Genomic DNA, 15,483 nt, shown 5'->3' on the forward strand with positions numbered 1-15,483 from the left:
TGAACATGATGGGTTTAATGAGTTGTTTTTAAGCATCTTTTGTGGACTGCTGGTCATGTGAACATCTTATTACAAGTCTGCAAAGAAATAAGCATTTTAAAGAACCTGGACTGCGATTTGATCGTTTGAGTCTGTTGGATGTGAGAATTAGGGTTCCCCCTGTGTATGTCTTCATGTAATTCTTCAGCCTCACTTCTCTAGCAATTCATTCTTATTTTCATTTACAGAAGTATCAGCTCTTGATTAATTGGAACTACCAGCCAGGGCTCTTTCCCCACAAATAGAAAACACCAGTTTAGTGTCTGAATCTCGACATTCTAGTAAATGGAGTTGGCCCTCCCACCTCTGCCCTCCTGCTCTCCCCTGGCCTGGCCTCCTGGCTGACGGCAGCGCTGTGTGTCCAGCCAGCTTCTCTGCCCCTGTCCACCTCTACTTTTTCTGCTTCCTCTAGGATACACACGAGGTGCCGCCCTCACTGCAGCCGCCTGGCACACGGACATTTCTACTCCTGCATTTAGCATTAAACTTCAAATAAATGCATCCGCTTCTTGCTCTCCTTCTGTCTGTTCTCAATGCGGGCGCTGGGATGATCCTGTTGGAGTGTACACCCCTCGTGTCCTTTTTCTGCAGAGAGGACGTCCAGTTCACCCTGAGGAGAGCCAGAGCCCTAAGGAAGCCCATGGGCCTGGAGGCCTGGCCTCCTGCCCCTGGCCTTCCTAACTCGAGGGCTACAGCTCCCCTCTTGGGTCCTGTGCTCCGGCCATCCTGGTCATCTTGGTGTCCCCTTGGATCCTGTGCTCCGGCGTTCCCTTGGGTCCTATGCTCCAGCCATCCTGGTCATCTTGGTGTCCTCTAGGGTCCTGTGCTCCGGCCATCCTGGTCATCTTGGTGTCCCCTTGGGTCCTGTGCTCTGGCCATCCTGGTCATCTTGGTGTCCCCTAGGGTCCTGTGCTCCGGCCATCCTGGTCATCTTGGTGTCCTCTAGGGTCCTGTGCTCTGGCCATCCTGGTCATCTTGGTGTCCCCTAGGGTCCTATGCTCCAGCCATCCTGGTCATCTTGGTGTCCTCTAGGGTCCTGTGCTCTGGCCATCCTGGTCATCTTGGTGTCCTCTAGGGTCCTGTGCTCTGGCCATCCTGGTCATCTTGGTGTCCCCTTGGATCCTGTGCTCCGGCGTCCCCTTGGGTCCTATGCTCCAGCCATCCTGGTCATCTTGGTGTCCTCTAGGGTCCTGTGCTCCGGCCATCCTGGTCATCTTGGTGTCCCCTTGGGTCCTGTGCTCCGGCCATCCTGGTCATCTTGGTGTCCTCTAGGGTCCTGTGCTCCGGCCATCCTGGTCATCTTGGTGTCCCCTTGGGTCCTGTGCTCTGGCCATCCTGGTCATCTTGGTGTCCCCTAGGGTCCTGTGCTCCGGCCATCCTGGTCATCTTGGTGTCCTCTAGGGTCCTGTGCTCCGGCCATCCTGGTCATCTTGGTGTCCTCTAGGGTCCTGTGCTCTGGCCATCCTGGTCATCTCAGTGTCCCCTTGGGTCCTGTGCTCCGGCCATCCTGGTCATCTTGGTGTCCTCTAGGGTCCTGTGCTCCGGCCATCCTGGTCATCTTGGTGTCCCCTTGGATCCTGTGCTCCAGCGTCCCCTTGGGTCCTGTGCTCCAGCCATCCTGGTCATCTTGGTGTCCTCTAGGGTCCTGTGCTCCGGCCATCCTGGTCATCTTGGTGTCCCCTTGGATCCTGTGCTCCAGCGTCCCCTTGGGTCCTGTGCTCCAGCCATCCTGGTCATCTTGGTGTCCCCTTGGATCCTGTGCTCCAGCGTCCCCTTGAGTCCTGTGCTCCAGCCATCCTGGTCATCTTGGTGTCCTCTAGGGTCCTGTGCTCCGGCCATCCTGGTCATCTTGGTGTCCCCTTGGGTCCTGTGCTCCGGCCATCCTGGTCATCTTGATGTCCTATGAGCCCCTCTGGCACCTCTGTGCAGGACTCTGTCTGAAAAGCTTGACCAGTGCTCCCTGCCTCCCTCCCTCCAGCATCCTGTGCACGCTGCAGCACCTGCTTCCCACCCTCTCACCTGTCTGCACATTTCTCCTGAACTTATGCAGTACTTTATGTTTTTCTTGTTTAGATTTCATTTTGTGTCTCCCACCCACGCACACTCTCCAGGCATGCACAGAGGTGTGCACACGAGCATGTCCGTATCCAGTGGACGGAGAGTTACCTGCACAACAAACACCGAATAAACAAGAAGCCTGCTTAGACCACGTCCCCATTTTCAGCACAAGAGAAAGAAGTTAATGTTTATTTATTCGTGGCAGACAGCTGGGGCTGGTATGAGTGGTGACTTTCCTCAGAGCCCAGATCAAGTGTTGGTGAATCCGTTGTTTGATGGGATTCTCATCTTTTCCCCGCAGTCTGATTTGTTATGTAATATGATCTTTTGAAACCAGTGGTGACTTACTCTTCTACAAATTGTACAGCATTCACTCGAACATTTAGAGGGACTTTCCATATCTCTGCAGCAGTAGGAAGCTCCCAACCTTCAAACAGAAAATGAATGGTGGGTGATGAGGCTGTGCTTGCGGGAGAAGCGTGGAATGGAGCACCCTTCCCCAGCTGCCCTGCAGCAGTCTAGCAGAACAGAATGCAGCCTCCAGTCCTTTATGGGCGGTAAGGAAGCTCCTCAGAAGAAATCTGCATAAACACGCTAACGTGACTGGAGAATCTGGAAGGAAAGAGCCAGGAGATAAACACAGGGCTCAGAACATCTGCTGAGCCAAGCCTGAAACAGCAGCGGCCTGCGGAGGGCTGCAGAGCTGGCCCCGCAGCCGCCGCTTACCCTGTGCCTCGCTCAGGTGACCGTGGGGCTGGCACGCTGGTGTCAGAGGCGGAGGATCCTCCACCAGGGGAACTGACCCCTCTGGGCAAGCTGCCCCGCCCCGTACTGAACACTGCGGCTGTGCAATGCCGTCGTGGTTCCCTGTTGTCTGTGCAGTCTGACTGTGCGCTGGTGGAGGAAGAGAAGCACATTTGCACGCAGGGCAGGAACAGTGCCAGTCATGGGAACATCCCCACAGTGCACTTGCTGTTCCTGAGGGGGTCCTATGACTGTGGGTCACATGGGATCGCAGCAGCGTTATGAGCCACGTCCTGGTGATCACGAAATGCACACTTTTCCAAGTTCCTTCAGTGATTGGGCCACTATGAAAATTATTCCTCAATAGAAAATGCAACTTCCGAGAGGTTTTCATTTTAAAGTCTCCCATCTCCTTTATCCACTAATTTCTGAATCCACAATCAGATCCCCAGCTTCATTTTTCTTCTGTAGAGTTTAACAGTAATTTAAAAGCATTACATCAATGATATCCTCCAAATCTATTATTTCATTTTTATTGCCATTCTTCTGGTTGTTGTTGTTTGTTTGTTTGTTTGTTTTTTGCAGTGGACACTGACCACTCCTTGTTTTGAGCAAACGCTGTGTGGAATCCTGGTTTGTAGAATGATAGGAAATGCTAGCTGGCTCAGCGGAGCTTTGTTTCACGAATGTACCTGGAAGAGCCCCCTGCCCAGTTTACAGCGGTCACTACAAAGTCCTGGCACCTGTGACCTTAGCTTTGTCTTGGCTGTTTTTCAAGATGTATTGGAGAGGAGTCTCTCTCCTCCCTGTCACTCATCCTGGTGGTCCTGACGTGCGGCTGCACAGCGGCTTGTAGACGTGGCGGTTAAGTTCTGTTCCTGTGCATGGCTACTCTGTGAATGTGTCCTGATGGGGTTCCAGGGTCCTCAACTGGGGGGCCTTTGAGTCGTTCCACTCTTGTTGTGAACAGCCGACAGTGTGAGCCCTGCTTCCTGTGGTCCACGCATGCAGGGACTTCCGTGGGTAACATGCAGAAGGATTGCGGGGATTACCTAGGACAGGAACCCCGTTGGCGTAAAGCAGGTTCTGCTTCAGTAAATGTGGCCAAGGAGCTTTCAGTGTGGCCAGTGATTTGTTTCATTAATGCTTACATTCCAGCCCTTCCCGCAGCTGTGCCCCGGTGCCTCATTGACCTTAGTACTCCTCTGACAACCAATGACAATACTGAGGAACGTGGTGGCTCGTTAAGCTTCCTTTGTGAACAGTCTGTTTGGTTATTTGCCATTTTAAAGACGTGAGTTTTCTTTCTCTTTCGTCTGGATACACAGGAGTTCTTACATACCAGAATATCCTTCTCTGCACATGAGCACCTTGCATGCACCTCCTTCCATACTTCTGGTTTTCTCCTGAACTCTCCTGGCCGTGTTCCCTCCTGAGGGTTAGTGGTTTGTGTCCTCTTTTGAAGAGAACTTTAGAACTTTCATGTTCTTGAGGGTTAATGGTTGTGTGTCCTCTGTAAGAAATTTTGGCCTTGATCATGAAAATTTTCTTCTGTATTTTCTTCTTGCAGTTTGAGTGGCCATACCACAGCTACAGTTACTTTCCTTGGATTAGGTAGTTTAATGTTTTAAGTTATCACTATCTTTAAATCAAGAATGGGCATTGACTTTTATTAAGTGACTTTACTTCATTTATTAAGATGATCCTACATCTTTTTGTATTATTAATTATAGGTGTTGATTTTCACATATGAAGGCAACATTGCACTTCTAGACTAAAGCCTATTTGGTTGAGATATACTAACTTCTCATTTCCTTTATTGTTTGATCAGTTGGTCTCTACTTGGCTTAGGACTTTGGCATGTATTTTAATGAGGGAGGTCGGCTGTACTTCCTCTATAACACACGGTGAGAGTCTGACACCACGTTCACGGAGGCCTCTTCAAGTGAAATGAGAAGTGTGTCGTTTTCTGGAGTAACCTGTATAACATTGGCTTGTTTTGTACTCAATGCCAGGAGGAATTCACCTAAGCTTCCTCTGTGCAAGGCGTTTTAGACACTGATTCCATTTTGTTCACAGAAAGGAGCTGTTGGGTTTTCTGTTTTCTCTGACGCTGTTGGTGAGACGTGTTTTTCACCTTGTCTGAGGGTCTGACTCGGAGGCTGGACGCACTCCACCGTCTCTTCTCATGTGTTGTGTTTCTGACACGGGTATTTGGTGCATTCCCTCTTTTTTCTCTGATTGTTCTTATCAGGATCAAGTTTGTAGATTTTCAAAGGATCACCATTTGGATTTTTTTGGTTTTCGCTTTATTTCTGTTTTTTCCTATTCCATCGATTTTTATTCCTACATTTTAAAAAAAATTTTCTTCATTGTTTCTGTATGATTTGATGTAATTTTATAAGCTCCTTGAAATATACACTCAACTCACTAACTGCCACCTTCCCTTCCTCTTTAGCATAGACCTCTCAGGCTGTATTCTTCATAGTACTACATCTGTAGCTGCAGCCAATTGGTCTGGTCTGTTTTAATGAAAATATTTTCTTTTTTTTTTTGGTACTGGGGTTTGAACTCAGGGGCACTTGACCACTGAGCCACATCCCCAGCCCTATTTTGTATTTTATTTAGAGACAGGGTCTCACTGAGTTGCTTAGCACCTCACTGTTGCTGAGGCTGGCTTTGAACTTGTGATGCTCCTGCCTCCGCCTCCTGAGCCACTGCTGGGATTATAGGCATGAGCCACCACGCCTGGCAACCAAAATATTTTCTTATTTGTATTTTTTTTCTTTTTTACTTATAGGTTATCTGCAGATATATTGTATAATTTCCAAATATTTGGGAGAAGCATCCATTACTAATTGATTTTTTAATTGAAATGAATGTTTTAAAAATAAGTTATATTGTTCATGTTCAGAGTGTATGACATGTTGTTGTGATGCACATAGTGATTACTGCAGTCAAGCAGATTAACATATCCATCACTTCACTCACCTGTTTTGCTTTGTTTTGGAGTAAAAGCCCCTAAAGTCTCTCAGCTAATTTCCTGTACACGGTTGAATATTCCATTTTAATTCTACCATGATCAGAGAACAAACCTGTTGACTCAGATCTTCTACATTTAGTGAGATTGACCTGGGCCCCGTGGTTCATGCCTATAATCCCAGCAACTCTGGAGACCAGGGCAGGAGGAGAGTTACCTGCAGGTCAGCCTGGCAACTGGTGAGATCCCGTGTCAGAATTGAAAAAGGGCAGTGGGGTAGCTCAGTGGTCGGGCACTCCTGGATTGGCCCCCAGTGCCCCCCCCACATACACACACACACAAATAATAATAGTAATAAATTAAACAAATAAATGAATTTAATGAAACTGCTCTGGTTCACCTAAGAGGGATGCCTATTCTGCCATGGGTAGTAAGGATGGCCTACGTAAATTAATAGATCAAACTTAATTATTTAAAATTTCGTTTGCTTATTCCATAAACCACTAAGCAGAATTTCTCACCATCATTGTAAACTCATACTCTCTCCCTGTAGCTGTGCTTATTGTCTTGGGAATGATGCTGGATCTTGTTTACGGAAACCGCGTTTGCTCCGTCTCCTTGCTTTGTCAGTCTGTCCCCATGAAACGCCCCCTTATTGGGGGCACTGCTTCCTAACTGGCACTTTGTCTGCACCCAGTGTGGTGAGGATCACCTTCTCGCCTGGTAGTACTGTTTGTATTTGTGTCTTGCTTCTTTCTCTGACTTTCAAATTTGCTTAGTCTTTATGTTTAAGGTGCTTACCTTTCAGGTAGCACATATTTCATATTCTAATCCAGTGCGTAATCTGTGTCTTTTAATGAAAGTATTTGAGACCTTTGTGTCTGCTGCACTTACGGATGCATTTGGGTTTAAATCCTACCACTTTCTTTTATCTGTTCTTTGTGACTTTATGTCTCATTACTTGATCTTTATTAATTAAAATGTCTTTTTGATTCTTGTGCTTTAGCAGCTTACGTGTGTGCTGTGACTGTCCTGCAGCAACACAGAGCCTTTATTCCACTTGCTTCTTCCTAGGCATTTGTTATTTGCTTTAATTATGCATTTTTATTTAGACTGGCTCACAGAATCCCGTGATGAATTTTTAGCAGCCACCCATTTCACTTGTCATATTTAGTGGAACAAAGCCTATTGCTTTTATTTAATTCAATTTTTTCTATTTCTTCAATTACAAATATTTGCAGCAATATGGTATGCCTTATTCTCTATACCTCCCATGATGATCTATAAGTCATGTAATTTTCATTCTTTTCAGATTCTATGCATTGGTTCCTGAATTATTTTTGTCTTTTTTAACAGACTTTCATTGGGGATATCCTTCTACTGGTTAACCCATTCAAGGAGCTCCCAATCTACTCTACCCTGGTGAGTATCAACTTAAAATACCTTTTAATGACACAAAGGAACACTCTCTCCCCGGAGAGAGTTTCTCTCCCTGGGGATACACCTGTGTATCAAATGATTATGAATAAAAGAAACAATAATGAAGGTCACACTTCTCAGAAACATTTTAAAATTCTCAATGAATGGTTGCATGTTAATTAGTTTGTTCTGAGGAAACTTTGAAAATCAAAGTTATTTATTAAAAATATGCTTAGCGCTAAAAGTATTTGATTCTTCTATGATAATACTCACTGGACAGACCCAAACTGATGGCTGCTTGTTCCATACTCTCCTGTTAACCTGGGGATCTGTGCCTCAAAGCCCTTGCTTGAACTCATGACTTCTTCCTAAAGAGATTCTGTTGGGTTGAAGTGTGGGACTAGGAAAGAGAAATAGTGCGTGTGCAGATTTTCCCAAACCACTGGCTAGTTTTCATAATGAGATCTTCAGGATTAAGAGATAAATTACTTTTGGAAAATTATTCCAGCCAACTGGAAAACACAGGATGATGTTGAAGCAGTAGTGGATCGAAAGCTGTCTCAGAGGGCTCTTAGGTGTGTCCATGGGCCAGCTCAGCCCTACAGTGGAATTCACACTAAGGAGTGGGTGTGTGGAGAGTAGGAGACAGGGAGTAGATGTATCCTCCTGAAGCCCAGGCACACCCATAGATTGGTGGGAGAGAGGGACAGACAGACAGAGGTTACATCAGATCTCACCACACGGCTCCTGAGAACAGCACTGCGGCTCACTAGGACCCTCCCCTGGGCCCCGGAAGTCAACTTCATAAAACCGCTGGAATTGCCCACTGTCTTCATTGTCCAGTCCCCAGGCCACCAAGAGTCCATGGACATGACAGACAAGAGCAAGAGGACTTTCCCAGTCATTGCAGAAGTTCTGTCCGAGACTTGGCGTTGATCTGACGTGGCTTCTTAATAACTCAGGAAAAGCTCAGCGCTATTTCTGCCACTTTTCTATTGCAGCATAAATAATATTTCTGTGAGGTTTATCTAGTAATGCAGAGTCTTGGACCAGTGTTAGATGTTCTGTAGAACTAGTTCATGCAAGGCAGTGGCATCCGAAACCCTCACGCAGGTCAAGGAACGGAGGGTCACGAACACCGCGGGTGTGTCTGTGCAGAGCAGCACAGGAAACAGTAGGCGTTTTTCCTTTGTCCGACTTGTGAACATTCCCTTTTGTGGCTGTGTGGCAGTTTAAATCAGGTCTGTGCGAGGTCCTTGTGACCACAAGCTTCTCACACCCCCTGGGCACCACCTGTGCACTGGTGCTGCTGGGCATGGCTCCAGGAGGGGACTGGTGGCTCCAGGTGTGTTGTGTGCTCAGTTTGGAGACATGCTGGCAATTTTCCAAGAGGTTCTACCAATTGATGTTCTCGCCAACAGAATGCAGCAATCTGGTTGCTTCTCTTCTTTGGATAAGCGAATCCTGTTTGCTCTGTCTGCCACTCTCCTGGGTATAGACTGGAATCTTGTTTTTGTCTCAGTATGTGCTTCTCTGAGAAGCAGTGGCACTGACCACATCTCACATGACTATCGCCAAGGGCATCCTCCTTGTGAAGTGCCTGTCCAAGACTTTCAAATTAAAAGTGTTAAAATTGTTGGGTCACCTTTTTCTCAGTGGCTTGAGGACCTTTAAGGATTCTGGATTCTAAATGCACGTGGGAAACACCTTGGAAGAGGGAGGGTGAGATTCTTTATGTGTATTTGACACAGCCTTGTTTTCTAAAGACCCCCTTCCCCTCTGCACTGTGGGGGCCCTTCTCCTTAGCCAGGTCTCCATACAGGAAAGGCCTGTGGAGGCAACGTCCCCTCTGCACGGCAGTGTCCCCACTGCACACCTTCATATTGGCCGCTCACCGTTGGCCTGAGTATGGCTGGCTCTAGCGTTTCTCTGTGGTTTGGAGTCAGCTCATCAACTCCTGGGTGTGTTGGGAGGGGCGTGAGAGTCTCCTGGATCTTAATTTTTATTACATGAAGCTGGAGAATAACTACAATTTTAGAAGTTCCAAGCCTCTTAAATATATTATTTCTTTTGAATTCTTCCCAGGGAATAATCTTTCTGCTTTCCAGGGAGATATCTTACATAGTTTCATTCCATGTTTTAAATGCTATTATAAATAATAGGCTAAATTTTTTTTTCTGTATATGGTCATCATGTAAAGCAAGATTTTAAAAAATAACATTATCTTAAATCTAGTAAGTTATAAAATTCACTTGATAGGTATAAAATTATTTTCTTATTAAAGTGCACAAAATAATGCTTTCTTCAAAAAAAAAAAAATTCTTCTGTTACAACCCTTCTGCTAGATTTTCCTTATTTTTACCAGATAAAATAACCATAAAATTGGTAAATAGAAACTGTAGTTCAATTTAAAAGTAAAAAATTATTCCTGATCTCAGGGGAGACTTTAATAACTTCATATCAGGTATGAAGATGTTTTTTTAATTTATAAGGTCAAGGAAACTTCATTTTATTGGTATTTTCATAAGAGGGCTCATAATGAATGGAATATTTGATTTTAACAAATATTTGTGTGTGCAAACGAGATAATCATTTTTCTCATTTATTGTTTTGTTTTTGAATTGTTTCCTTACTTTCAAATGGTAAGCAAACCCTCTTTTTTATGTTTCATTCATTTTCTTTATAATATTGAATTCTATTAGATAATAATTAGAGATTTTTGTATTGATGCTCATGACAGAGATCAGCCTCTGATTTTTCTTTTGCTATTTTTTTAGTCCTTCATATCAAAATTATGCTGAATTCATAAAAGTAATTGGAAAGTGTGTTCTGTTTTCAAGCCGGGAGAGAGTCTGTGTGAGCTCAGTGTTATTTCTTCCTCAGTGTTTGGAAGAGCTCACCAGGGGACCACTAAGGCCTGCTGTTTTCTTTGTAGGGAGGGCTCTCGTTCTGGGTTTAATTTCACTGACAAATATGGGGCTCTTTGTGTTCTTGTTCCTTTTTATTTAAGTTTTTAAAAGTTGTGGGGTTTTAGTTTGTTTGGTACTAGGGATTGAACTCAGGGCCACTTAACCACTGAGCCACATCCCCAGCTCTTTTTAAATTTTTATTTAGAGACAGGGTCTCACTGAGTTGCTTAGGGCCTTGCTAAATTGCTGAGGCTGGCTTTGAACTCGAGATCCTCCTGCCTCTGCCTCCTGAGCCGCTGGGATTACAGGCGTGTGCCACTGAGCCTGGCCTAATAATTGTGTTTTTAAAGAATTCTCTGTCTTCGTAAAATCAATGATCTAGGAATTTATTAATTGTATTAATATCTTCTAAGAAAAATATCTTGGCTTCTTGTATAGCATATTTGTTCTCATTTGACCTCTCTGCCTTTGGCCTTCCCTTCTTCCTGCTTTCTTTGAGTTCACTTTGATCATTGTTTACATGGTATAGATTTACCACTTACTTATGGCCTTTGTTAATAAAATAAGATCTTGAGGCTTTTATTTTACTTTCAATGCATCTTTACTGAATTCATAAATTCATTATCATTGAATTTAAGATATTTTCTGTTTCCATTTGTGATTTTTTCTTTGTCATATGACTTCTATAAAAATATAAACCTTATTATTTTTTCTGTTTTCTACTTTTGTTCTTGACGTATAATCTGGGCAGGTGGCCTGCCAGGTTATAGTTAATCTCTCTTCTTTTGAATCTACTGATAAAGTCATCTATAAATTGTGGGCATTAGTTATGTTATTTTTTAAATGCTAAAATTTCCATTTTATTCTCTTGATCTCTGATGAATTTCTTCATTGTTCTGTTCTTTTCTTGGCCATGTCAGTTGCTGATGGTTATAGTCTGATGCCTGTAATCCTGGGATTATTTTCGTGAGTGTGTGTGTGTGTGTGTGTGTGTGTGTGTGAGTGTGTGTGTGTTTTCTATTCCATGGTGTATTTACTGACACTCATGGAATTTGGGGGTTAAACATTGAATGTTCCCTGTGGAAGCCTGCAGAGCCTGGGATGCTGTTACCTCCCCACAGGAGAACTTGCTTTTCCCTGGTGGGCAGGTGAGCGGCAGGCAGGCCCCTTCCCCGCGGAGGCACCTTAGGTTCTCCCTTCTCCAGCAGCCGTGGCCCTGGTGAGTCTGCAGAGAGCAGGGCTGATGTGCACAGGGCTGATGTCCGCTGGGCTGTCCTCCTTCCCTGAGTCTGGAACAGAAGCTGACCTTGTCCTCCGAGCCCTGGAAGACTGCTCCGATCTCTGCTTTACTCCTCAGACACTTCACTTCCTGTGAGGCCACTGAGCTTCACTCAGAAACAGGACCATGTGTGCTCAGAAAGCGTCACAGCAAGTCCCCTGGCTGGTGCATCTGGGTTTCTCCACCGTCTTGGCTTCTTCTGTCCCAGCACTTTGGCCTACAGTTCAGATGCTTTGTTTGTGTTTCATACAGTTTTTACAGCTGCTTGTGGGAGGATTCACAGGAAAGCAGCTCCTGTAGGTACAGGGTACCATGGGCCTTACAGGGGGTCCTGTGCCTTCAAATCCTGAGCTTGACTGGAAGTTCATTGTGAGTTAACTCGGGTGTACCTTTTAGCAGGAGTAGGGGGAGAAGAGAGAAGGTGGGAGAGCAAGCGTCTATTTTAAGTGAACTGTGGGACATTGTTCCTGAGGTAGCTACAGGATCACAGTTGATTGTAAAGCTGACAAGAATTTTACAGTGAGACAAAGTCAGTTTTGAAAAACGGAATGAAAAAATATACAAAAATAACTCTTATTTAAATGCTCCTCTGAATGTAGGGGCCCAAGTTTAACAAATAAAGGGTTTGGATATGACTTTTCTTTGTCATAGACTCTTGCATCTTGTGGTGGAAACAGACTACTATTTGGTAGGTTTGTTTGGTTTTTTTTAATGTTAACAGTAAGACAGTTTTATGGCTTTAAATAATATGTTCATAGTTTTTTCAGAAATACATATTACTGGACAAAAGGAGACACACGCTAAGAGGTGTATTCTTTATTAATGTAGAAAAATAACGTAATACATTGGGTTGGCAGCCAGAATAGTTCATCACAACTTAAAATAAAAGGTATAATGTCCAAAATTATAAACATATGGCTTACTATGTATTTAATAATTTACATAACTAAATTTAATTACATGTTTAATACAAAAATATTAACATTTAATATATGTTTTGCATGCACACTTCACTCATGCTCATCATTTCTAAATGTCATGGAACATAAGAAGGAAGTAAATAGAAGAACATGTGAAGTGGAAGCACACTGATACAAAGCTTACCACACCATTACCTCATTCTACAGGTCCCAGGGGATTCCAAAGGGCATGGTGCTTTCAGAAAACCCCTCCATCATGCAGAATCTGATGGTCTACAAAACCTAATAGGGGCAGGTGCAGTGATGTAGGTTAGGGTGAATCAGTGAGCATCCTCTGCAGCAGTGCTAGAGGTTAATAATCTAAAAAATTGCATTACAGTGACCGTGCTGTCCCCTGGACACACAAAGAAAAGAATATCGTTTCTGTGTCTATTGATTATCATTATATGTCTGTCTTTTTTAAATGATAATTATTTCCCAAACGGTTTGGTGTCTTCCCATGGTGATAGGGTTATTTAAAGGATAAAATAACACATTAGGTGTGATCTTACCTATGAAGATGGTGAAGGCCAGGAGAACAGCGTCCATGTTCAGAGTCACAATGCCCCAGGCCATCTGTGCTTCCCCTTCCCCTTGTTAGCACTGGGGATCTGTCTCAGGCCTTGGTGATGTCTGTTTCTGACTTCCAGAAAGTCATTCATTGTGGATGCAGGACCCTCTTCTTGGCCAGGTTTATCCCAAGATGAATGTGAACGTACGGCAGCAGGAAGCCCTGTCCGTTAGATCCTTGCTGCTGTGGCAACGTCAATCTGACACTCACAGTCGCTGAGAAGGGGAGCTTGGCAGGCCAGCAGTGGGACATGTGCTGTCCCTTCATGCTGAGGACAAGTGACATCGTTAGTTTTCAACATGTAGAATGTAGGAGAGAAGATGGAAAAGTAGCTAGATCTTTCTGCACTAGCTTTACAAAAAAGCAACTTAAAATCAGAAGCAAGCAAGCTTTACCAAGCCAGTTAACACCTGTGGAATCCATTAACATGATACCGTGTGTGAAATACTGAGAGACGCCACGTGGTTGTCTTCATCCTTAAAATTGCATGGACATTCTAGAGACGGACACCAATCACACGAAAGAGCACCCAAAACAGCACTTGCGCCGAGGACAGGAGCACAGGAGCCGTGTGGAGGGTGTGGCTGATTGAGAGTCAGGAGGACGAAAGGAGAGAAATGGGATCCAGGCCAGAAAGGCCGTCCACGGAAGGGAAATGGGAGTGGGCTGAGGCTCCAGGAATGAGGGAGATACCAGGGGAAAGGGCGTCGAGGGCTCTGGAGAGGAGCAACACGTGACCATGTAGAGAAGGCACAGTCCAGTTTGAGAAGAGCAAGACATTCAAAGGTTGAACGTTAAAGTCGGGCCTAGGCCTGGAGTGTGAAGTTAGATTAGGGTACCACTCAGTAGATGTCCACCCTCGGGGATCCCAGAAGCAAATGCCGTCTTTACTCACGTGCAGTTTCTTGTGAAGAACATGAGCTTTTCCACAGTATGCCCCTGTACCTAGATGCTGCTCATTTTCAGTAGCGTGTGAAGCCAGAGCCCCTGCCACCTCAAGCCATCGGCTCCTGGCAGCTTCCGTGAGGTCACCATGGTCCTGACAGATGGGGCCAGCAGCGGAATGGCCCCTTCATAATCCGTGGAAGTCAGTGGTAACTTCAGAAATGAACCCGTGACGGATTCTGCCATCTGCTGGCAGTTCACTGAGAGGCGTCATGTGTGCACAGAGGAGGAAAGGACGGAGCTGATCCTGATTCCCTGATCCGTGTTCCCAGAGGGCCCGACAAGGTCAGGGAGATGCAGCAAAGCTGGTCTGTTGCCAGCCCACCCTTGAGCTGAGTAGAATGCTTGACATGTCCCGGGTCCTGGAGTTGTGTTGTCCCCAGTGACACAGAGGGGCAGAGAAGAAGGTGACATGGAGAGAGAAAGGAAGTGTGGGCCCGAGCACCTTGGCTGGACACAGGAGCATGTGCGATCATGTCCTCAGTGGACATGAGAAGCAGTGGACAAGCTAGAGGCCTGTCAGTCCTCCTCGGAGAGCTAGAGCTAGGAGAAAACCCCACTTTCTGGCAGAACACATGGAGGAGGGAATGTTATCTCACTATGGGATCAGGAATCACAGCACTGACCTCCCTGAGCAGTGTCACCCAGTGGGATCTGGGGATCCTGACGTGCCAGGAGGCGGTGAAGAGTGGGATTATTATGAAGACCCCGTCTGGAGACGCCAGGTTCTTCTCCATGTCTGACCTCTAGTGAAACTCGGCCTCAGAGGAGGGGAGACCCCAAGGGGTTTCAAGAACAGCGTGAGATCCGCATGCTTCTGGGTCCCCGCTGTCCCCTGTGCTCCTGGTACTTCATGACACTCTCAGCAAAGTCAGATCACGCCTCGTGGACTGGGGAAAGTGAAGCAGCATTAGGACCGACGTCTGTCCTGCCAGGACGGGACCCTGGGCTCCACACAGGGGGGTTGTGAGGGCTGCGGTTTCGTTAGTTTTACTGTTCATTTAGAGTCTGGAATGATGAAAAGCACAAAAGTGTCAATAAAATACGCTAGACTGTGTGCCCACCGTCCATGTGACTCTTTTAGATACTGTAAGTGACAGATGCCACATTTTCTCTGTCTACTCCTGAGGTGCAGCTGGAAAGATGCAGTAAGAAAACGCACCCTGGTCTAACCGCGGCGTGTGTTCTGGGTGGTACTCACATGATGCTGTGTTTTAACTCATGGGGTCTTCAGTGTCGTGGACACAGGTGCGGCAGCTGCCACCACCTCACAGCTGCTACCTTTCATTCATGTTTACTGTACACGTTTCCATTCATGCATATAATCATTCCAAAACTGCAGATGCCATTATTTTTTAGCTTTTAATTTACTCAAATAACATATTACCTATGTCTTTTTACAAAAAAAAAAAGAAAAGAAACTAAAAAACTCCATTAACTATAGGTTTCTAAAAGTTTTCCTTGTTGAAAGATTTAGTCCTAGTTAGTGTGTTCTAAATTACAAATGCCTTTTTTTTTTTTGTATTGAAACACCATTATCCTTACCCATTAATCTCTACTGCAGATTTCTAAATTATTAG

At 45.2% G+C, this 15,483-nt stretch overlaps 1 protein-coding gene across 4 annotated transcripts in view; it reads left to right on the plus strand.

Annotated features, from left to right (window-relative positions):
• Myo16 (myosin XVI) overlaps positions 1–15,483 on the plus strand; it is a 524,759-nt gene that overhangs the window by 277,454 nt on the left and 231,822 nt on the right. For all 4 annotated transcript variants that reach the window (XM_078016333.1, XM_078016334.1, XM_078016331.1 and 1 more), the window contains exon 12: positions 7,178–7,243. In XM_078016333.1, coding sequence (XP_077872459.1) covers positions 7,178–7,243 — 66 coding nt within the window. The remainder of the gene's footprint in view (positions 1–7,177; positions 7,244–15,483) is intronic.

The sequence above is a fragment of the Ictidomys tridecemlineatus genome, chromosome 6, assembly GCF_052094955.1.
Source record: "Ictidomys tridecemlineatus isolate mIctTri1 chromosome 6, mIctTri1.hap1, whole genome shotgun sequence".
NCBI classification, from domain to species: Eukaryota; Metazoa; Chordata; class Mammalia; order Rodentia; family Sciuridae; genus Ictidomys; species Ictidomys tridecemlineatus.